Source organism: Gorilla gorilla, chromosome X, assembly GCF_029281585.2.
Source record: "Gorilla gorilla gorilla isolate KB3781 chromosome X, NHGRI_mGorGor1-v2.1_pri, whole genome shotgun sequence".
In the NCBI taxonomy this organism is placed as follows: domain Eukaryota; kingdom Metazoa; phylum Chordata; class Mammalia; order Primates; family Hominidae; genus Gorilla; species Gorilla gorilla.
In genome coordinates this window covers 30,626,468-30,650,297 of record NC_073247.2, presented here as the reverse complement: position 1 = coordinate 30,650,297, position 23,830 = coordinate 30,626,468, and the positions used below count along the sequence as shown (strand labels likewise).

The window sequence follows — 23,830 nt, the reverse complement described above, 5'->3', positions numbered from 1 at the left end:
CTCTAAAGAATATTTAAAAATTAGCCTGACATGGTGGCTCATGCCTATAGTCGCAGCTACTCTGGAGGCTGAGGTGGGAGGATTGCTTCAGCCCGGCAGGTCAAGACCTCAGTGAGCAGTTATCGCACCACTGCACTCCAGCCAGCGCAGCAGAGCGAGAGCCTGTCTCAAAAACAAAAACAAAACAAAACAAAATTCAACATGGTAAGTTTAAAAAGTAGATTTGAGAACAATTTATATGTGTATATGGCATAATTTCATTTATCAATAAAGATAGGTTTGTACAGTTATTTTTTTCTACTTTTGCTTTAAGAAGAAAAGTACTTACGATATTATTGTTTTTAATATCTGCACTTACTTGAACACTTACCTAAATGTTCAGTGTTAATATTACTATTAGTTCATATTCAATATTGACTAGTCTCACTCTCCAGACTACCCCAAAGTATCTTCCACATTACTAGAAAAGAGATCTAACACTCATAACTACCCATTTAACTTCCCTGCCTACAGTCTAAAGTCCCCAGCCGCTTAAGACCCTGCCTTCCTCTGTAGTTTTCAGACTTCTCACACACCCTTTCTCATACACCTGATGCTCTGTGTTCTAGTATGTAAATTTCTTGCGCATGCCTCATTTTCCATGCTGCTCTGTCTGAATTTATAGTTCCCTCAGTTGCTAACACCATCTATTTTCTTTACCTGGCTAACTACCACACATATAAGATTTTGCTAAGGCACTGCTTCTTCCAGGAAGCCTGCCCTGCCCATTGCCACCCCCAGGACAAGTAAAGTATCTTTCCCTGGACTGTCATGATAACCCTGTTGCCTATGTCTCTCTTGACTTTTATTATAACAAAGTGTTGGCAAACAGTGTGAACTCCCCAGGTAGTGTTAAGTCTTCTCTTGCTAATGATGCTCAATAGGCCCAAAGGCCTTATCTGGGGGTTGTCAAAACTCAAATTTCCTCAGATTATCACTGCTCATGGAGACACAGCAAAACCTCGTCTCTACAAAAAATGCAAAAATTAGCCAGGTGTGGTGGCATGCGCCTATAGTCCCAGCTACTTGAGAGGCTGAAGTGGGAGGATCGCTGGAGCCCAGGAAGTGGATATTGCAGTGAGCCAAGATTGTGCTAGTGCACTCCTGGGCGACAGAGCGAGTGTCTGTCTCAAAATAAATAAATAAATAAAATTTTTCTTGAATATGAAGTGAGTTTAATTTTTCTTTTATATTTTAAACTTTGTTTTGGGCACATATAGTTCCAAATAATATTTACATTTTGATGTTGAAATTTATAGGTATATGATGATGGAAAATATGTGTATGTAGTAACAGAACTTATGAAAGGAGGTGAATTGCTGGATAAAATTCTTAGACAAAAATTTTTCTCTGAACGAGAGGCCAGTGCTGTCCTGTTCACTATAACTAAAACCGTTGAATATCTTCACGCACAAGGGGTAAGTCTTTTTAACACTCTATATGTACATACACACACTTTTTTCCTTTATGTTTGAGCTAGAATTAGATAGAAATTACTTTATGCCTGAAATGGAAAATAACTGCTATTAGCTGAATTATCCTACTGATCTTCCTCTATATAAACTTTTATTATTGAGATTGAAGTGTACCTTTGATATCCTAGCTTGTTTATGTTAAACTCTTGTGCTTCCAAGAAAAAGTAAGTGATCTCTTCTGACCTGGAAAACATAGCATTGTTTCTGCTAGGTCACTCTGTACTCATGAAAACCAGGCCCACTTCAGGTTAGAAGCAGAACCAAGGAATCCTGGTTTGTATTCATGTATAAAAGGAAATCCTTAAAACAATGAGGCCAAGGAGTCACATGCTTCGGCTGGTGGATATGCTCTTCGTTCTTCTTGTATGCAGATTTTTAGTAAACAGCAAAAGAAAATTGTATTTCTAGGCTGGGCACGGTGGCTTATGCCTGTAATCCCAGCATTTTGGGAGGCCGAGGCAGGCAGATCACTTGAGGTCAGGAGTTCGAGAAAATCGTATTTTTAAAGCAAGGCGGCTGGGTGCAGTGACTCACGCCTGTAATCCCAGCACTTTGGGAGGCCAAGGTGGGTGGATCACCTGAGGTCAGGAGTTTGAGACCAGCCTGGCCAACATGGCAAAACCCTGTCTCTGTTCAAAGTACAAAAATTAGCCGGGCGTCATGGCGCATGCCTGTAATCCCAGCTACTCAGAAGGCTGAGGCAGGAGAATTGCTTGAACCCGGGAGGCGGAGGTTGCAGTGAGTTGAAATTGCACCACTGCACTCCAGCCTGGGCAACAGAGTGAGACTCCATCTCAAAAAAAAAAAAAAAAAAAAGAAGGGAAGTCTGGGAGGAAAGGAGAAAATGAGGGGAGGGAGGGAGGAAAGGAGAACAGCAGAGGAGTGAAGCAGAGGAACAGAAAGCAAGGGGAGAATAAACAATTTTTAAAAAATTTTTTAGTTGACAATTATATATATTCATGGTATACAACATGATGTTTTGATACATGCATATATAAAAGATTACTTCTTAAGGAGTTCAGTTTCAATACATTCTTCTTGTTTTGTCTTTGCCCCGAAAGCCAAGTAGAATGTGTTAATTCTGGAGCTTCCTGACTTCTAACTTATCAAGATTTGCCTAGTATTGTAACTTGAAATTAGTAGAACTCAGTAGTCACTGAGGAACTTATGACCTTGCAGTCATCAAAGTCTTCTGTGTTCTTTTCCCAATGCCTCATCAGTAATTCGTTATTAAAATAGTCTGGAGAAGTGATGTCCTGGATGTGAGGAACTAAATCTAATTTGATTGATTGGAACACAGACTCAGAATTTGGTGACAGAAGGCACACTTAAGTCTAAAAAGGAATGTCAGAGAAGCTTATGATAAAAAAGTACAGTAGTCCCCCACTAATCTGCAAGTTTGCTTTCTGTGGTTTCAGTTATCCACAGTCAACCATTGTCAAAAATATTACAGTATTTTGAGAGACCACATTCACATAACTTTTATTACAGTATATTGTTACAAGTGTTCTAATTTATTATTAGTCATTGTTAATCTCTTACTGTGCCTAATTTATAAATTAAACTATATCATAGGTATATATATATATCTAGGAAAAAATATAGAGAGACTTTGGTATTATCCTCAATTTCAGGAATCCACTGGGGGTCTTGAAACATGTACGCCACGGATAAGGGGGGACTACTGTACTCAGGTAGATCATTAAAAGAGGAAAATAATACAGAACTCTAAAGAGAGGTTTCTTGCATGTGTAACACCTTGTATATCAAATAGGCAATACCAAAAATAAAGTCCAGATTTGTTTTGGTTTTTTCCTTTTTACTCCTCAATGCCCTGTCTATTCCATATAGTCTATCAGAATATATTTGTTGTGTATGTATCTTGTACGTGCTGTTCCTTCTAGTTAGAATGACTCTCCCTTACTGTTCTTATGGCTCATTCATTCTGTTCTTCAGCTATTGGATCAGATGTTGCCTAATCTAGAGACCCTCCCTGACTGCCCTATTTAAAGTGACCTCCCTAGTTATGTCCCATCTCTCAACCTATTCTCTGCTTCCCCCAGAACTGTGTAAGCTCCTAGCATGGAAAGGCCAGGATCTCATGGGTCTTGTTCACCATGGTATCTACAGCAGCTTATATAATACCCTGGTACATGATAGACACTCAATATTAAATGAGTGATCAACCTGGAGGTAGATATATTATTGCTGTTTGCAATTTTCCTTAACCCAATTACTCAGTTGGACAAAGAGGAGGGAGGTAAGTACTATTCTTTCTTCCTCCTCCTCCTTGCCCCAGGTCTATGTTAGAGAGTTATGCTTTACATTATCAGTATTTTATAATGTTAGGCTAATTTAAAGGTCAGCACTCATCATCTTGTTAAGTGCATTGCTTGACAGTTTGTGAATAAAGAACTTTCAGTAATGGAAATATATTGTTAACATAACTCTTTAATTTGTATTTCAATTAGGTGGTTCATAGAGACTTGAAACCTAGCAACATTCTTTATGTGGATGAATCTGGTAATCCGGAATCTATTCGAATTTGTGATTTTGGCTTTGCAAAACAGCTGAGAGCGGAAAATGGTCTTCTCATGACTCCTTGTTACACTGCAAATTTTGTTGCACCAGAGGTAATTGTGAGAGAGTTTGCTTGCAGTATTAGTATATTTTAAAACTCATTCACTATGTTTAATACCGAATTATTAATAATAATTTAATTGAAGACTTACTGAAGAAATAATTAGGATAAAATGCCAGCTTTTCATTTCCCTGTTTAATGTTTCAATGACATCTGATTGCCTACAGAAGAATCTAAATTTCTTAACATATTATAAAAGCCCTTGAGGCAGGGCATGGTGGCTCATGCCTGTAATCCGAGCACTTTGGGAGGCCAAGGCAGGAGGACTGTTTGACGCCAGGAGTTTGAGACCAGCCTGGGCAACATAGTGAGACCCCATCTCTACAAAAAAATTTAAAATTAGCTGGGCATGGTGACATGCCTGTAGTCTCAGCTACTCAGGAGGCTGAGGTAGGAGGATCACTTGACCCCAAGAGTTTGAGGTTGCAGTGACCCAAGATCACACCACTGCACTCCAGCCTGGGTCACAAAGCAAGAACCCCTCTCAAAAAAAAAAAAAAAAAAAAAACCCTTCAGTCTCTCTGGTATTCCCTACCTGCTCCGGTATTCCCTACCTGAAGTTCTAGACACACTGGACTTCTGGCCTATCACTAAGCCTGCTCTGCTCTCTTACTTATAGGTCCAATATAAGCAGGCCACCCACTAGCCTTCCTCCTCTCCCCATGTCAGGAATAAATTGCTTCCTCATCTTCATACCTATAACATTTAAGACATAATTTGGGGTTTTTGTTTGTTTGTTTAGGGACAGGGTCTCCTTCTGTTGCCTAGGCCAGAATACAGTGGTGCAATCATAGCTCACTGCAGCTTTGAACTCCTCAGCTCAAGCAATCCTCCTGCCTCAGCCTTCCAGGTAGCTGGGACTACAGGAGAACACCACCGTGCCTGGCTTCTTTTTTATTTTTATTTTTTAAAGATGAGATCTTGGCCAGATGCCATGGTTCACGCCTGTAATCCCAGCACTTTGGGAGGCCAAGGCAGGCAGATTGCTTGAACTCAGGGGTTTGAGATTAGCCTGGGCAACATGGCGAAACCCCGTCTCTACTAAAAATATAAAAATAAGCCAAGCGTGATGGCACATGCCTGTAATCCCAGCTGCTCGGGAGCCTGAGGCAGGAGAATTGCTTGAACCCGGGAGGCAGAGGCTGCAGTGAGCCAAGATCGCGCCACTGCACTCCAGCCTGGGCGACAGAGTGAGACCCTGTCTCAATAATAATAATAATAATAATAATAAAGAGGTCTTGCTATGTTGCCCAGGTTGGTCTCAAACTCCTGGCTTCAAGTGATCCTCCCACCTTGGCCTCCCAAAGTGCTGGACTGCAGGCATGAGCCACCATACCCTACCCAGACTTGATTTTATTATAATATTTATCAGGTTGAGTCGTTAACTATTTATATGTTTATTTCCCATCAGATTTTTTTGAGGGGGGAAATCAGGGGTTTTTTGTATTTCTCATAGTTCATACCTGATAAAAGTTGGTGATTTTTGTGCTAGGTTATGTGTGTTCTTTGTGTGCGTGTGTGTATGTGTTCTTAAAAGCATTGTTTTTTGTAAATATTTCTGTAGCCCCAAACGAAATATAAATTCATTAAAATAAGAAAGTTATCTTCAGTTTGTTTTATATTCCTGTGTACCTACAGCACTCAATAAATATTAATTTGAATACCAAAATTAAATTTATATATGAATTATTAGTAGTAGAATGTTCTAGAATCGGATTAACGTATTGTCTTATTTGGTAACCATGTTCTGTTGAAATTTTCCTTATAGGTGTTGATTTGGAATATATAATTCAACTCATAGCCTTACAAATATATATACAAAATGGTGGTATGGTAATACTAATTTTGCACTTTTTCTAGGTTTTAAAAAGACAAGGCTATGATGCTGCTTGTGATATATGGAGTCTTGGTGTCCTACTCTATACAATGCTTACCGGGTGAGTGTATACCATATGTTCTAAGCACCTAAGCATTTGTTCATCAATGTTTTGCTTAAGTTATCTAGGTTTTTGTTTTGTTTGGGGTTTTTTGTTTGTTTGTTTGTTTTCTTTAGAGACAGGGTCTCACTCTGTTGCCCAGGCTGGAGTACAGTGACACAGCCATAGTTCACTACAGCCCCAAACTCCTGGGCTCAAGGAATCCTGTCACCTCAGCCTCCCGAATAGGAGTAGCTAGGACTACAGGAGTGCACCACCACACCTGCCTAATTTCTTAATATTTTTGTAGAAACAGGGTCTTGCTGTGCTGCCCAGGCTGGTTTCAAACTCCTGGGCTCAAGTGATCCTCCTGTCTTGGCCTCCCAAAGTGCTGAGATTACAGGCATGAGCCACTGTACCTGGCCTATGTAGGTTTTTTTTTTTTTAATTCAGATGTTGTCATATCTTTCCATGTTTTCTCGTGTTATCTAATATATACAATTCTGTAACAATTCCACATTTATGGCTATATCATTACTGATTTTTTATAATGTGCTATTTATTAATGTCTCGAGGTCCTAAATTGATTTTTTCCATACTTTTTTGTACTCTTGTCATGTCAGAAACATAGACTTTTTTTTTTTTTTTTTTTTTTTGAGACGGAGTCTTGCTCTATCACCCAGGCTGGAGTGCAGTAGCACGATCTCGGCTCACTGCAACCTCCACCTCCCAGGTTCAAGCAATTCTCCTGCCTCAGCCTCCCGAATAGCTGGGACTACAGGCACGCACTATCACTCCCGGCTAATTTTTGTATTTTTAGTTGAGACAATGTTTCATCATGTTGGCCAGGCTGGTCTCAAACTCCTGACCTCGTGATCCGCCCACCTCGGCCTCCCAAAGTGCTGGGATTACAGGCATGAGCCACCGTGCCTGGCCTACACTATTTCTTAATGTTTTATTCTATAATGTGTCAGGTCTTAAAATATTTATATTATTGTATATTAAATACAATTAATATTTTATAACCTATACTTTACCTGGTGCCTTATGGAGCTTCATTTTGTTGATTTTTTTCACTTTGGTAGATTTTAATAAAATATTACATTAACTGAATTAGAGTACTTTTGAGATTACCAACCAAGTAATAAATTTTATTCATTAATATTTTAATTTTATTATAAATTAGTTACACTCCATTTGCAAATGGTCCTGATGATACACCAGAGGAAATATTGGCACGAATAGGTAGCGGAAAATTCTCACTCAGTGGTGGTTACTGGAATTCTGTTTCAGACACAGCAAAGGTAAGTATCACTTCCTATTATAAGATTTTGAGAAAATAACTTTTTATGATCCATAGTGAGAAGAAATACTACCAGTTAGAAACCTTTGTTTATAAATTAGTATGTTAAACTGATGTTAACAAATAATTTGAACTCGAAAATGGACCCGTTATTTTGTTTCTTCCCCAGCTGACATTGGTTTGGCCTTATTATTTATACTTTTAAAACTGTTTCTCACTGAAGAACGTGATAAATAATAACCGTGGTAGTCTTCATGATTTGTCTGTCTATTGTGTGCCTCACATGCCACTTTACCTAAATTATGTCATGTAATCCTCATAACACCCTGTGAAATAGGTGGCAGTATCCCCATTTCACAGAAGGAAACCAGAGCCCAGAATGTTAGTTTGAACTTGTCTGTGTTACATACCAGGTAAACATGGGTGCTTCAAACTAAATATGATTCCACAGCCCTCATTCCCTAGAATAATTATACCATGTTCTATTTTTAATTCAGATTATGAAGAAAGGGGTTTCGGTTTTTTCACGATAAACAGATATATAGTTTCATAGCATCTGCATGAAATCGTTTGAAGAGCCCTTCTCACTGGAAGATCTGCCATCCCCTGAATAGCACTGACTTGCTTTCCAACTCTGTTCTATTTTCACTTTTTTCATAGAGAATTCTTTAAAAAAAATGAAGTTTTTTACTTCAAAATAAAAACAGAGTAGATAAAGAGGATACATATTGGTGAAAGTGCATATTCTTTTTTCTTAGGGGTGAAAGCTTGAGTTGAGGTGGTCATATAAGTAAATAGAACACATCAAAAGTGTATATAGATTCTATTGGCATAGGGCCTGAAGCCTCAGTTGACCAATTTAATGTCTGTATAGATAATATTTGGTTTTATAACTGCATTTAAAATGAAATGTTGGCCGGGCGCAGTGGCTCACACCTGTAATCCTAACACTTTGGGAGGCCAAGGTGGGCGGATCACTTGAGGTCAGAAGTTCAGAACCAGCCTGGCTGACATGGTGAAACCCCAACTCTACTGAAAATACAAAAAAAATTAGCCAGGTGTGGTAGCAGGTGCCTGTAATCCCAGCTACTCGGGAGGCTGAGGCAGGAAAATTGCTTGAGCTAGGGAGGCGGAGGTTGCAGTGACCCAAGAGTGCACCCCTGCACTCCAGCCTGGGTGACAGAGCAAGACTGTCTCAAAAAAATAAATAAAAATAAATAAATAAAATGAAATGTTAGCCTTTACCTTTTTCTAACAATGTCTTAAACCAGATAATTCATTTCTCTGGGTACTTGTTTCCTTTGTAGTTCCCTTATTGAGTGCCTACAATGTGCTTAATAAATGAAGGCCTTAGAGATAAAAGATGTGACAAAGATAGAATTCCCAATCCCAGGTTGCTCACAGTCTAGTTGGGAGACAGCCAAAAATATACGGTACAGTGTCACATGTGCTGTAACAGTGGTACAGTTTCTGTGCTAAAGAAGTACACAGACGATGCTTAGTCAGAAGGATTTTAAGGAAAGCTTTCCAGAAGCAGTGAAGGAGTTTGCCAGGCAGATTTGGGGAGCTGAAAGATGTAGTCCTAAGCTGAGGGATCAGCACATGCAGATAGGTGGTGATGATAGCATGAGAATAGCAGAATGCCTCCAGGCTGGTCATTCCATGTGACTAGTGCAGGGTTGCATGGGAGAGGATAGCTGATGAACCCAGATTGTGAAAGGCTTTGTGGCTCGTGCTGAGGATTGTGGGCTTAACTCTGGGTATTGTGGAGCTGTTAAAACACATATTAAGGAGTGCAGTGATCAGATTTTCCTTTTTAAAGTGCATTCTGTGGAGCAGTAATTCTTAGCTATGGAGTCCACCACAAACTTTGTCATGATAGGTTGTGAGGTATATTAAGTATATGTTACCAATAATAAAATATCAGGGCTTACACATTAATTGATTTTTTAATAAGTTAAAGCAAGTTGAGGTTATCACTGTGATTTTCTTCATTCACTTACATCCTGGTATGCTTTTTTGGTAAGAGAGGAAGGGCAGGTAAGAATGGAGACACAGAGCATAAAAAATTACATCCAACTCACAGCCTATCTTATAGATTCCATGTTATTACTAGTAACTGTTGCTAATATGTACAGTTAAGACTTGTGATTACAAGCATGATATAATTCCATGATTAGCCACAAGATAGAAGGGAGGGCTCTATCAATCTGGGTGTATCCCCTCAAGAGCAAGTTGCATATGTGAATGTTGTCAGTCATGTGGGCCATATGTGGCTTTCAGAGCAGGAAGACTAGACCTGGCATTTACTGAGCATTTATGTACCAAGGACTGTGCTAACACTTTTACCTATGTTGTTTCATTCAGTCCTCACTGACCTAATATTAGGGACAGTACTTGTAAGGTTTTGCAATATTTCAGGTCATGAATGATGAGGACCTATATTAGAGCAGTTGTGATGGAATTTGAGCCAAATGGAAGAGAAATTGAGGAGGCAAAATAGACTTGATGGTTTATTATACATAAGAAATGAGAGAAAAGCAGTTATAATGTATGTTGTCCCCATTTCTACCTTGGGCAGATGGATGAGGGGTGGTATCCTTCACTGATTTGTAGAATACAAAAGAAGTAGTTTTGAGAGGAGTGGTGGTTGCAGATTTGGACATTATAAATTAAGAGATGTATGTCCATCAGGCAACTGTCTATATGGTTATAGGTCTTAGAAGTCTGGGGTGACACTTAAAAGTTAAGAGTTGTCATCATCCATAGTAGCTAAAGCCATGAATTTGAATGAGATTATCTGAGCAGAGTGTAAGAGAGCCAAGGAAAGAATTCTGGAGAGCACCACTTAAAGAGAAAGCTTAGGAGGAGTAGCCATTAAAGGGGCTGTAGTAAGAGAAGTAGTTTGAAGTGAGTTCACCAAAAGCTCATTAACGTATAGATTTGATTAAAATTATAATTGAGTTTTGTTGTACCCCTGGACAGTTTTGCAACCTTTTATGCAATTTTAAGCACTTTTGCCTACTTTCAGAATTGCAAAATAATTTTTTTTATTTTTATTTCCAGCTCTGTTCAATTGCGTATCCCTGTTCTTAGCTGTTAATAACTAAAAGTAAGAAACCATAAATGTCTCATAGCAGAGGAGTACCTGGGACAACATCACCCTAATTCCCAAGATCTAGTTAACCACCAGATTCTGTCAGTTCTTTATCCTAAATACCTTCATTTCTCTCTCTCTCTCTTTTTTTTTTTTTTTTTTTTGAGATAGAGTCTTAGTGTGTTGCCCAGGCTAGAGTTGCAGTGGTACAATCACAGCTCACTGCAACCTCCAACTTCTGGACTCTAGCTATCCTCCCACCTCAGCCTCCTGAACAGCCGGGACTACAGGCATGCACCACCACTCCCAGCTAATTTTTAAATTTTTTTGTAGACATGGAGTCCCACTACGTTGCCCAGGCTGGTCTCGAACTCCTGGGGTCAAGTGATCCTCCCACTTTGGCCTCCCAAAGTGCTGGGATTACAGGCATGAGCCACCACGCCCAGCCCAATTTTCTCCATTACATACACCTCCCTGAAGCTGTCATCTTTCACCAGTCCATTTTCCTCCACACTCAGTGAATGTGATCTTTTTACTTAACCACATCACTCCCTAACTTTAAACACTTTATATTACCATCAAATAAGTCCACATTTGCAAATATGGCTTACAGGGACTTTCCTGATCTGGTCCCTTCTCATCTCTCCCACTTTATCCACTGCCACATTCTCCTTCACGGTAAATTTATGCTGTAGCCGCATTGTACTGCTGCCAGTTCCTTAACTGTGACGTCTTCTCTCCCACCTGAGAGCGTTCCTCCAAACTCACTCTCCATTCTCTCTACTCTACCTGAGGCAGTGTTTCCCCCTTCCTTTCTCTAGTCTAGCTCCTGCTTATCCTACAGGTCTTATCTTCCTCTTAAAAAGTCCCTTTTAAGCCACCTCGCACAGTACAGTCAGGTATCTCTGTGTCCCTCTAGCTGCACCTGGTGTTTGTTCATCCTGTCAAAGAACTTACTTGCTTTGTGATTATTGATTCTTTATCTCTCCTTCACTGAACTGAAAACTTCATGAAGTCAGAGTTCATTTTGTCTTTTTTTTTTTTTTTTTTTTTTTTTGAGACAGGGTCTCGCTCTGTTGCTCAGACTAGAGTACAGTGGTTCAATCACGGCTCACTGCAGCCTTGACCTCCTGGGCTCAAATGATCCTCTGCCTCAGCCTCCCAAATAGCTGGGACCTCAGGCATATGCCACCACACTCAGCTTTAAAAAAAAAAATTGTAGAGACAGGACCTCACAATGTTGCCTAGACTTCATTTCTGTGTTCATTGCTAACTACCCAGTGCCTAGCAGAATGCCTGGCCTTTACTGGATACTTAACAAATGTATTTTGAATGAAAAATTTAAAAAATGTTGGCTTTTATAAATGACAGTGGTGTTATTTTGAAGAGTGTAAAACCGTGTAGCGATTATATGCATCTACATTGCATGCATAGGAATGGCATTTAGATAGATATGCAGTGCTAACAGTGACTGTCTCTGGAAGAGTGGGATTATGGAACTATTCCTCATGTGCTTTCACTTTCCAGTATTTTCTGATTATTCTCTAATGCCCATGAGTTGCTTTTGAAGTAGGAAAAAAAATACTATAATCTTTTCAGGGGGCATTTAGAGCCCCCCAATTAAATTCCTGTGATTGGACATTCATGTTTTTTTTCAGTGTTACCAGCAGCACAAAAAAAGTCTTAAGTAACTGAATATTACTTAAAAATGAACTGGCCAAGCACAGTGGTTCACATCTGTAATCCTAGCACCTTGAGAGGCTGAAGCGGGAGTAACACTTGCATCCAGGAGTTGGAGACCAGCCTGGGCAACATGATGAAACCCCATCTCTACTAAAAACATAAAAGTTAGCCAGGCATGGTGGCGCACACCTGTAGTCCCAGCTCTTTGGGAGGCTGAGGTGGGAGGATCACTTGAGGCCAGGAGACAGAGGTTGCAGTGAGCCAAGATCATGCCACTGCACTCCAGCCTGGGCGACAGAATGAGACCCTGTTTCAATAAATAAATAAATAAACCTACAAAAATGTAGGAAACTCAGAAAATCTGAAGGAAAAAAGAGCCAGAGTACTTAAAGATATATAAAATGTGCTAAATTGACCCCTTGTGATGCACCAAATTACTGTTATTTAGCAGGGAAAAAAACGGAGACTGATTTTTTTCCCCCAAATTACCATGTTGACCAAAGGGCTGCTACCAGAAAAAGCAGTATCATAGAAGCTAAGGAAGAATGTTCATTAGTATCAAGAGCCATAGAAAAGCAAAACAAAAGGTTTAAGCTTGTTTTATTATTCCCATTACAGGACCTGGTGTCAAAGATGCTTCATGTAGACCCTCATCAGAGACTGACTGCTGCTCTTGTGCTCAGACATCCTTGGATCGTCCACTGGGACCAACTGCCGCAATACCAACTAAACAGACAGGATGCACCACATCTAGTAAAGGTGAGCAGCCCCATACAGTCACTGTTTTCCACGTGTCCTCCAGGAGAGACTTCAAGAAGCCCTGTCCATGCCCCCAGCACCTTTCTCTTTCATCCTGCATCCAGTTCTGTTGTGGGATTCTCTTACAGTGGGTGACTTTGTAAAGCTCAAGGCATATCAATATATTAGTAATAAAACTAGTTTAAGAGCGACTTTTGAATTCCTCTCAGTCTACATAAGTAGGTATTCACTATCAATAAGGACAGATTAAGCTTATGGATTTCCCAACTTAAAGAGCATGCCTTCCTGTCTCTTTAGTGCCTTTATGCATTAAAGGAATGCAAAGGGAAAAAATGTTGAATAGTCCTGAGAAAAGTGAGGACTGCCTGTTATGAGCCTATCTTTGTTCTCTCTCATACATAATTTTAACCTCCATGTTGGCCTCTACAGTTTTGGTTAAGTCAGTGGATTTGACCGGTGTGGTTATTTTCATTATGAACCAAATAAAATCTATATACATTTGCATATGAAGAAACTCTTCATTTTGTATTTGTGTACGTGTGACTATCCATTGTCACTTTTGTTACTACCTTTATTTCCTTTGTTCAGGGTGCCATGGCAGCTACATATTCTGCTTTGAACCGTAATCAGTCACCAGTTTTGGAACCAGTAGGCCGCTCTACTCTTGCTCAGCGGAGAGGTATTAAAAAAATCACCTCAACAGCCCTGTGAAGTGACCTCAGTGAGATATTTGGTACCATGGTGTAAGCTGATAGCACAAGTTCTGGCGACAGGTAGCACGTATCTGAGAGACACCTGCAAGCACACACTGTCCCAGCTGGTACCCATAATGCTGCTGTTCCTGCTGCTGCTCCTGCTTTCGTCTCTTCTCGCTTTAAATGATTGTTAGCAAGTTAGATTTTCCTGGAGCTTCGGAAGAAATGAAAATGGAAACATGATGAAGATATAGTCACTGAATCAATGAGAAAAATAATGAACATATGAATACCACCTAAAAATACACTGAATAAAGTACACCATATAGCATTATTTTTATAGGAAATATTTCATGTCCCTTAAATATTCTTTGTTAGTTATAGGGATGGACAGTTTATGTTAAGCACTTAGCTTAAACAATCCGTTTATATTAGCACTGTTTCCCTTGTGCCATCCAACATTTTGTATGTTTTTGTAAACAGTTCATATACAGTACATTTCTGTACTGCTTTCTTTAATGTATACATGCCTTGTTTAACTTGGAATCTATTATTATTAATCAATTGACTATTAAATCTGGTTAAATAGTTCACCTGGATTAACAGTATTGTTGGACAGCCCTAAAAATGGCCAGATTGTGGAACAGCTGTTGAATGTAATACTTCCAAAATGTACATATCTTTCCCCATGTTTGTTTCACTGGTTCGTTCATTTGTTTGTTTCTTAAAGTCAGGTGCTCTGTCAGACTAACCTAGAGAGCTGTTATGGTAGGGAAAGTTATCATATGTGTGTGGCATGAAATCAAGAATACACCTATGAAGTTAGTCCATATACTTTGCAACTCCTTAGAGTACTTTTTTCCTTAATTAAGGAAGTAGTCCTTGCACTTCTAATCTTACATAGCATCCATACTTAGAATTTGGCATATCATCTGGGATTTTGCCAATATACGTCAAAGCCCTTTAAGAGTCATGGTAAGGAGATTGGTGAAGGAAAATTTAGCAACAGGTAATTGAAGTCCCATTGGATATTTCATGTTTAAATAGATATTCTATATTAAACACTAATTTAAATGTAATAAAGGCCAAAGGCCTCTGTATGAAATTGGATTTAAACTTTCTTATTTTAGGGAATAAAACATTATTGATCAAACAGTATCTGTTCTAACCTAAAATTATAGGTAGGGCAGGCTAAGTGAACAGCATTGAGTATTTTCTGAATCCCTCATGATAATTTATAGCCACATACTGCTTCCTTTGACTTCAGGAATGATCAGTTTTCATAATGGCCACTTGGCCTGCTTAGATTGCAGTATTCATTATCTGCATCTAATTTGGTAGTTTCCACAATCGTATTTGATGAAAGAAACTTCAGTCCCCATTATTACCTGTGTCTTTGCCAAGCTGCCTAGCATACATCAGTATGTAATGTAAAAGACATATGAGCAAGAAAAAAGTGATTTAACTTACCTCATCAAGAATGTGCCCATACGGGCCGGGCGCAGTGGCTCACGCCTGTAATCCCAGCATTTTGGGAGGCCGAGGCAGGTGGATCACCTGAGGTCAGGAGTTTGAGACCAGCCTGGCCAACATGGTGAAACCCCGTCTCTACTAAAAAATACAAAAATTAGCTGGGCATGGTGGCGTGCGCCTGTAATCCTAGCTACTCAGGAGGCTGAGGCAGGAGAATCGCTTGAACCTGGGAGGTGGTGGTTGCAGTGAGCCAAGATCACACCATTGCACTCCAGCCTGGGTGACAGAGTGAGACTCTGTCTCAAGAAGGAAAAAAAAAAAAAGAATGTACTCATACAGATTTTTGTTAGTCATCATGTAATAAGCCATTTATATCAGAAACCTTTTTTCCTGCCACAGAAGCTTTAAATTTTCCCCTAAGAGTACAAAGCCAAGAGAGTGTGGTTTATCTAAATGTCCTGAAATCCACTTGTCATTCCTTAATTTCTCCTCTATGCAATTAAAGAGAAAGGGGAAATCTATAACATTTCTTTTGCCCAAGTGACACAAAAATGATTACTGCATAGAAATCAAATGTAAGTTTAGCTTCTAAATGAAATAATATATAGGAGGGATATCAGAATGTCTAGATAGAGAAAGTATTTTCAAATTCTTGAATATATGGATGCTATTAAAAGCTGCTTTCCATTGCCTGGAAAGAGAGCTTTTTTCCCTCCTCTATTCAGTGTTTCAAACTATGGTCATCTCAAATTATTGTCACTTTTAAAATGTTAATGTCATTCTGAGCAGAAATAGATATATTTTCAGATTTTTTACACTGATGCTACTCCATAATTGCTTAGGAGTATTGTCCATCATAGTATTTTAGAACTAGAAGTAAACACATAAATCCTTATAAATTACCCGATCCAACTTTCTCATATTGCATGTAGAGAACCTGAGACATGTATCAAAGTCCAGAATCCTTAACTTCTCCCCATTTTGTTTTTTTCCCCCTCATAACACCATGCTGCCTTTCCCTCATATGATCACCAACCAGTAGCTGAGTTCAAAAACCACATATTTCTTGGGCAGTCCTCTACTGGTATGTGATGCCAACTTTTATTTCTTTCGAAGATAATTGCCTTCTTTGCCTAGCCAAGCAGCCAATTTTATTGGCCAAAAGCAAGTTATATGTTCACAAAATGGAAGGCTTTTTACCTAAATTTATTTCATCTGTGGTCCTCTTATTCTCTTCCATTGCTTTTGACATACAGTGGAAAAACTTGGCCAACAATGCGCTCTAAATATAGTGCTTGTGTTGGGTTAACTTTTCCATTAATTTCTCAACATCAATTCTTCAGGCCCCTACAGTTGTGGTATTGAGGCCCCTAAAGGCTTCTGCCTTTCACCAATTAGTGCTGCCAGTTACTGAGGCTTCTCCCAAAAGGTATCAGTAAATCTTAAAGATATTTCATTGTGAAAGAAGAAACTAAACTATCAGGCCTCTTTTACAAAATGAGAGATTGAATTTAAGCTTGTCAAGCACATACTGGAAAGTATGAATTACACTACCATGTGTTTTGTATCTTCCCTTTCAAGTGATGATGTTAAATGAAGGTAAGTTTTTCATCCTTTTTTAATTTTTGTTTTTTATAAATCATTTCAGCTTTTTCTGGTTTATAGAGGTGTCTTATTTCTAATGCAACAGACCCCCAACTTTAACAGATTTGATATGGATGCATTTATTCACAAGCAACCCCCAAAGTCCAAAAATGTAATAATTTTGACAAGGCCCAAAGTTGAGATGCTATGAAGCTTGTGTGTGTGAAAAGTCAGTTATGATTGTCTGGAGAGAAGCTGTGGTGTGTATGCTGTAGAGTTTCCACATTTCACATGCAGTGTACTCCAAAAAGCGGGTTTGGGTCAACCATTTCCCACCTCTTTTTAAGAAGTGACTGCTGTTGGGGCCAGGGGACATCATGGGAGGTGGGGCTGTCCAGTTAGCTGTGCCCTGCACCTTCAGCCCAGGAAAGATTTGAACAGAGCAAAGGCTTCAAGAGAGGGCGGAATGTATTCGGCAGAAAAGGGACTCAGGTAAGCCCAGCCTGGGATGAGAGCAGAAAAGCATTCAAGATTTGCAGGCCTTGCTATGGATGCGCTTAGTCACCATGGAGGCCAGCAATACCCATCTCAACATGGCTTTGATATTCTCTACTTCCTGGCCTTTAAAAATGACCTATAATTTTTCAGTTTGCTTTACTATATTTTATAAAGAAAATTCTATCTTATGGTTGACTGAGCATTGAGACTTATGAAGGCATTAGGATAGATAGCTCAGGAATGTAAAGGTTCAGAAAAGGTCTGTTTTCTCAGATTAACAAATATGATGGATTCCATGGCTGACCTTGGTGCTTAAACCAGGAGGTTTCAATCTAGTCCTAGAGTTGTGTCCCTCTGAAAGGCCCAATGCCATGTAACTAACTTTAAACTGGATATATACTTTGAGCCTTACTTAATTCACAGATAAGTTGACTTAACTCAGTATTTTTATTTCAATTAATGAAAACAGTCCTCTTTTCAACCCCAGGTTGCTTACATTTTGCTGGTCTCCCCAAGTGACCATTGGTGGAGACCAATTAATGAAGGAATGAAATTCACTTTATTGGGACTGTGGTATTCAACAGAGCCACACTTAACCACTTTTTCCAATGAAGAATCTCCAGAATGATAATGCCCAAATATGGATGGCCAAGAAGAATTTGTATCTACAGTGTGCTTTATGTGTTTTTGACACTGCTGTATTCTGTGTGATCAAGTGATTTGCAGCTGGTTCCAATGTGACTGAGTGTTCTCAAAGAATTCTAGTAACTAAGTCAACTTAATTTTCTTAAGCCTGGTATTACTATCGGCCTCACATTTACCACTTTGATTCTAGTTTTTTAACTGTTCATAACAGGGCATACCGAGGGTTGGGATGAGAGCCTACTTCCTACCTCTTAAGGCACTTTCCTCATTATTTTGCCATATAATCTTGAACTGCATGATAAGCTGTTTAAATGTCCATGACTTCTCCCAGAGCAACTAGCAAAGTATATGACATTTTGAATAGAGATTAGTGGAAAGGAAAATGTAGAGATTTAAGTTCAGAGGTACAAACCTCAATAAAACCTCCTTAGAGCACATACCATGAGTAGAGTATATGTAAACGTATATGAGAAGAGAGTCACTATAATAGTCCTCTCTAAGTAGATTAGTTCATTGTCTAATGGAAGTGAACATCTTTACTCCTATTATCACCATAGTACTGAATGAACTGTATAATGAGTTTTTCAAACAAGTATTTAAAATAGAACTTTCACGTACAAAGCAAGGGCATAAAGATTTTGGTTTGTGTTTCTGTAAGTGTAGTTTACCATCTAAAGCTTTGGTTTTTAATTTTAAAAAAAGCTTCAAGGTATTGCCATTCCTTAGCATCCTTATTGATTATGGGTGATGAGTTTTTAACTCTTAAAATCATATACGTGTATTAGTTTATCTTAACTGTTGCCCTAAGCAAAAGGGAAGGTATACACCTAAGGGATGTACTTATTTTGCATTTTTGGTCATGGGTGGGAATGGGGTGGGTGCCTACTTAAATAGTTTTTAAAAAAGAAAAAAATCAGAAATATTTTTCTACTGTTATATATGATCTTCCTTTATACTAGTTTCTCTCTAGTAAGGCATGCCAGAAGCCCAAGATACCATATCATGAATTCTTACATATTGTACCTTTTGTTGGTGGTTAAATCGCATCAGATGCTTGGCATTGCTGCCATAATTATAAAATGCTTGTAAAGGATCAAATATCACTAAATACTTTAAATTGTTTTACTTAAGAGTCTAATCTGGGAAGTTTTCAAATCATACTATTAATGTGTAATCTAAGCTCTTCAGATGTATCCATGAATAATCCTGGAACAATATTGCTTGTATTCCTGTCATAGAACAGGTTTTGTAATCTTTAAAAGAAATGAAAATTTATATAATAAAGTTTCAAATCAATGCATGTTTGTCCCTTTTATCAGATTATTTTGATCATGTAATCCTTTATAATGTAAAATTCTATCCAAAGTATATTTTTGAAACTAGATTGATAGAACATAAAACAGGAATATTTAAGAAGTGCAAAATAATTTTTCCATGCATAATCTTGTTTCATTCAAAGGGTTTGTCAAGTCAAACACATAAATCATAGATCTTACCCAATACCAAACTTTTAATGAATCAAAGGATATGGGATGATCACCAGACACAGATGAAATATTCTTTTTTTAGAGAAGTCCAAAATGTTAGAGAGTCCAGCTCCAAAAATGGCCCTTTTCTCTCTCGGTGCACTTTGGATTCAAAAAGGACAAGTTTCTTTCTGAGCGTTGTATGTGGAGACCTTGTTCAAACAAAGGGAGTCATTTGATTTTGCAACATCTCCTTTTTATACTTCATTATGCAGTTTAAATGAGCCCTCATTCTCCAGCCAGTCATGCCTCATGAATCCACAAATCCCAAGTTTTACAATAAACCATCTATAAAGACCAAGTATATCTTGCTAAAAGCATTTTAGAGATTAGGACTTTACATTTTCTCTCTGGTAATATCAGCACATTTTAGAGGAAATTTGATTGAGTTCATTGATTCCTAGTAGAGAGGGAATGGGTTATATAGGCCTGAAGTTAGCCTTTTCTTGCCCAGCTGACATTTCTTAGTAGTTCCATATTATGAAATACCACACATTGAGTGACTTAATCAGAATTTATTTTCTCACAGTTCTGGAGGCTGGAAGTCCAAGACCAGGGTGCTTGTAGGGTTGGGTTCTTCAGAGACCTCTCTCTTTGGCTTACAGTTGGCTGCCCTCTTGCTGCCTCTTCACATGGTTCATCCTCTGTGCGTGTGCAGCCTTGGTGTTCCTTTTTTTATAAGGACACCAGTCACGTTGCATTAGAGCCCCACTCTAACAGCCTCATTTTAATTCAATCACCTCTTTAAAGACTTTATCTTCAAATACTGTTACATTCTCAGGTACTGGGGGTTGGGACTTCAACATAAGGATTTGGGGAAGGTAACAATTCAGCCCATAACAGCTGGTTCAGGGGCTATCCACTTGGATTTAGGTACTCGAGATAAGATGGCGACCTTCAAGGTCTACTTGGCATTATGCTGAGGCAAGGTAGGAATGTTAACTGTATTTGCTTTCTACCATTTTTGTAACAAATTACTACAATTTAGTGGCTTAAAACAACACAAATTTGTTATCTTACACTTCTGGAGATCAGAAGTCCAATACAGGTCTCACTGAGCTAAAATCAAGGTGTCAGCAAGGCTGCTACGTTCCTTTCCAGAGGCCCTAGGGAAGAATTTTTTCCTTGCCTCTTCCAGTTTCTAAAGGCTGCCTCCATTCCTTGACTTATGGCCCATTCCTTCATCTTCAAAACCAGCAACAGTGGGTCAAGTCCTCTCCATATGCATCTTTTTGCCCCTCCTCTTCTGCCTCTTCCACTTTTAAGGACTCATGTGATTAGATTTCACCTACGCACGTAATCTAGGATAATCTCTCCATCTCAAGGTCAACAGATTAGCAACATTAATTGCATCTGCAACTTTTATTCCCTGTTGCCATGTGAGATAACATATTCACAGATTCCAGGGATTTGGACATGGACATCTTTGAAGTTCATTAGTCTGCCTACCATGATTATAGAAACACCTGGCTTCTCAGACAGACTGACACAGAGTAGCAGTATTGGCCATGGTCAGGCTTCTGCAGCTTTATATTAATGTACCCTGAATTCATAAAATTGACACACTAAAAAAAAGCTAGGTAAAGGAAGTGCAGGATGCTGTAGGAATATGTAGCACGGTTGCCTAGGGATTAGAGCAGACCTTCTAAGGAAACAATTATTAATCTGAGACCTAAAAGGGCAAGGGAGAAGGGTAGAATAGAATGTATAGAAATTCGGAATTAGAGGCACTCAAAAGTTCTGTATGACTAGAACTTAAAAAGTAAGAGAAGAAGAAATATGTGAGGCTCAAGAGATAAGCAGGAGCCAGATCATCAAAGGCATAATAAATCATATTAAGGAATTTGAATTTTATACCTTTGGGGTTTTCCCCCACAGTCCCCAGTCTTTGTTTCCTTTTTTATCCAGACTGAACCTCATGGCCCCATAGTTGATAATCTGAACTTCTCTCTTAGAAGCACCCGCAACTTCCTTATATTTTTCCCTTATTCTGCACCCACTGAGCAAAAAAAAAAAAAAAAAAAAAAAAAAAAAAAAAAAAAAAACTCCAATCCTGGATCATTTTGGTTAATGATTGTATGCAGTCAGCTATTGTATGGAAGAAATGTAACCACCCAGTGGATTCACCTTGCTCTGTGTAGACAGAGCCAATTTATCAAGACAGGAGAATTGCGATAGAGAAAGAGTAATTCATGCAGAGCCAGCTGTATAGGAGACTGGAGTTTTATTATTACTCAAATCAGTCTCCCTAAGCATTCAGGAATCAGAGTTTTAAAGGATAATTTGGTGGGGGGTGGGGGGGGCGGTGAGTCAAGAGTGCTGATTGGCCAGGTCAGAGATGAAATCATAGGGGATTGAAGCTGTCCTCTTGCAATGAGTCAGTTCCTGGGTGGGGGCCACAAGCTCATATTAGCCAGTTTATTGATCTGGGTGGTGCCAACTGATCCATCAAGTGCAGGGTCTGCAAAATATATCAAGCACTGATCTTAGGCTTTATGATAGCGATGTTATCCCCAGGAGCAATTTGGGGAGAGTCAGAATCTTGTAGCCTCCAGCTGCATGACTCCTAAACCATAATTTCTAATCTTTTGGCTAATTTGTTAGTCCCACAAAGGCAGTCTAGTCCCCAGGCAAGAAGGGGATTCATTTTGGGAAAGGGCTGTTATCATTTTTGTTTTAAACTGTAAACTAAATTTCTCCTAAAGTTAGTCCAGCCTACACCCAGGAATGAACAAGGACAGCTTGGAGGTTAGAAACAAGATGGAGTTGGCCAGGCACGGTGGCTCACGCCTGTAATCCCAGCACTTTGGGAGGCCGAGGTGGGCGGATCACGAGGTCAGGAAATCACAGACCATCCTGGCTAACATGGTGAAACCTCGTCTCTACTAAAAATACAAAAAATTAGCCGGGCATGGTGGCGGGCACCTGTAGTCCCAGCTACTCAGGAGGCTGAGGCAGGAGAATGGCGTGAACCCGGGAGGCGGAGCTTGCAGTGAGCCGAGATCTCACCACTGCGCTCCAGCCTGGGCGACAGAGTGAGACTCCGTCTCAAAAAAAAAAAAAAAAAAGAAACAAGATGGAGTTGGAGTTGGTTAGGTCAGATCTCATTGTCTCAGTTACAATTTTGCAATGGTGGTTTCGAAAACCATATAATTATGCAAACTGATACCACTGCAAATTTATATTTTCTAACCTCAGCTAAACCCTCAGTACCATTTGTCATTTGATCCATCTCCTATTTCTTTAACAGTTTTATTGAGATATAGTTTACACGCCATACAGTTCACCATTTAAAGTGTACAATCGGCCGGGCGCGGTGGCTCACGCCTGTAATCCCAGCACTTTGGGAGGCCGAGGCGGGTGGATCACGAGGTCAGGAGATCGAGACCATCCTGGCTAACACGGTGAAACCCCGTCTCTACTAAAAATACTAAAAATTAGCCGGGCGTGGTGGCGGGCGCCTGTAGTCCCAGCTACTCGGGAGGCTGAGGCAGGAGAATGGCATGAACCCAGGAGGCGGAGCTTGCAGTGAGCCGAGATCGCGCCACTGCACTCCAGCCTGGGCGACAGAGCGAGACTCCGCCTCAAAAAAAAAAAGTGTACAATCTAGGCCGGGCATGGTGGCTCATGCCTGTAATCCCAGCACTTTGGGAGGCCGAGGCAGGTGGATCACCTGAGGTCACGAGTTCAAGACCAGCCCGGCCAACATGGCGAAACCCCGTCTCTACTAAAAATACAAAAATTAGCCGGGCATGGTGGCAGGAGCCTATAATCCCACCTACTCATGAGGCTGATGCAGGAGAATCACTTGAATCTGGGAGGCAGGGGTTGCAGTGAGCTGAGATTACGCCATTGCACTCTAGCCTAGGAGACAAGACTGAAACTCTGTCTCAAAAAAAAAAGTGTACAATTTACTGTTTTGTTTTGTTTTTTTTTTTTTGAGACAGTGTCTCACTCTTGCCCAGCCTGGAATGCAGTGGCACGATCTCAGCTCATGGGTTCCAGTGATTCTCCTGCCTCAGCCTCCCAAGTAGCTGGGACTACAGGTGCCCGCCACCACGCCCGGCTAATTTTTGTATTTTTTAGTAGAGACGGGGTTTCACCATATTGGCCAGGCTGGTCTCGAACTCCTGACCTTGTGATCCGCCCGCCTCGGCCTCCCAAAGTGCTGGGATTACAGGTGTGAGCCACCGCACCCAGCAATTTAATGTCTTTTAGTATAGTATTTACAGAGTTGTGCAACCATTATTATAATGTAATTTTAGAACATTCTCACCATCCTAAAAAGAAACTTTATACCCTAGTCCAAGCCACAACTGTCTTTCGTTCGGACTATTACAGTAGCCTCCTGTGTGGTTTCCATTTCCACCCTTGCCCCCTACAGTCTGTTCTTAACACAGAAACCAAAATGATCTATTTAAAAACCTACTGAAAGGCCGGGCGCAGTGGCTCATGCCTGTAATCCCAGCCCTTTGGGAGGCCAAAGCGGGTGGATC

At 39.8% G+C, this 23,830-nt stretch overlaps 1 protein-coding gene across 8 annotated transcripts in view; it reads left to right on the top strand.

Moving 5' to 3' along the window:
* Positions 1–14,718, top strand: part of RPS6KA3 (ribosomal protein S6 kinase A3) — a 112,694-nt gene extending 97,976 nt beyond the window's left edge. For all 8 annotated transcript variants that reach the window (XM_055376748.2, XM_055376751.2, XM_019019360.4 and 5 more), the window contains 6 exons: positions 1,299–1,457; positions 3,986–4,147; positions 6,016–6,092; positions 7,258–7,375; positions 12,773–12,913; positions 13,502–14,718. In XM_055376748.2, the coding sequence (XP_055232723.1) occupies positions 1,299–1,457; positions 3,986–4,147; positions 6,016–6,092; positions 7,258–7,375; positions 12,773–12,913; positions 13,502–13,624 (780 nt within the window). In that variant the 3' untranslated portion in view covers positions 13,625–14,718. The remainder of the gene's footprint in view (positions 1–1,298; positions 1,458–3,985; positions 4,148–6,015; positions 6,093–7,257; positions 7,376–12,772; positions 12,914–13,501) is intronic.
* The last annotated feature ends 9,112 nt before the right edge of the window (positions 14,719–23,830 follow it).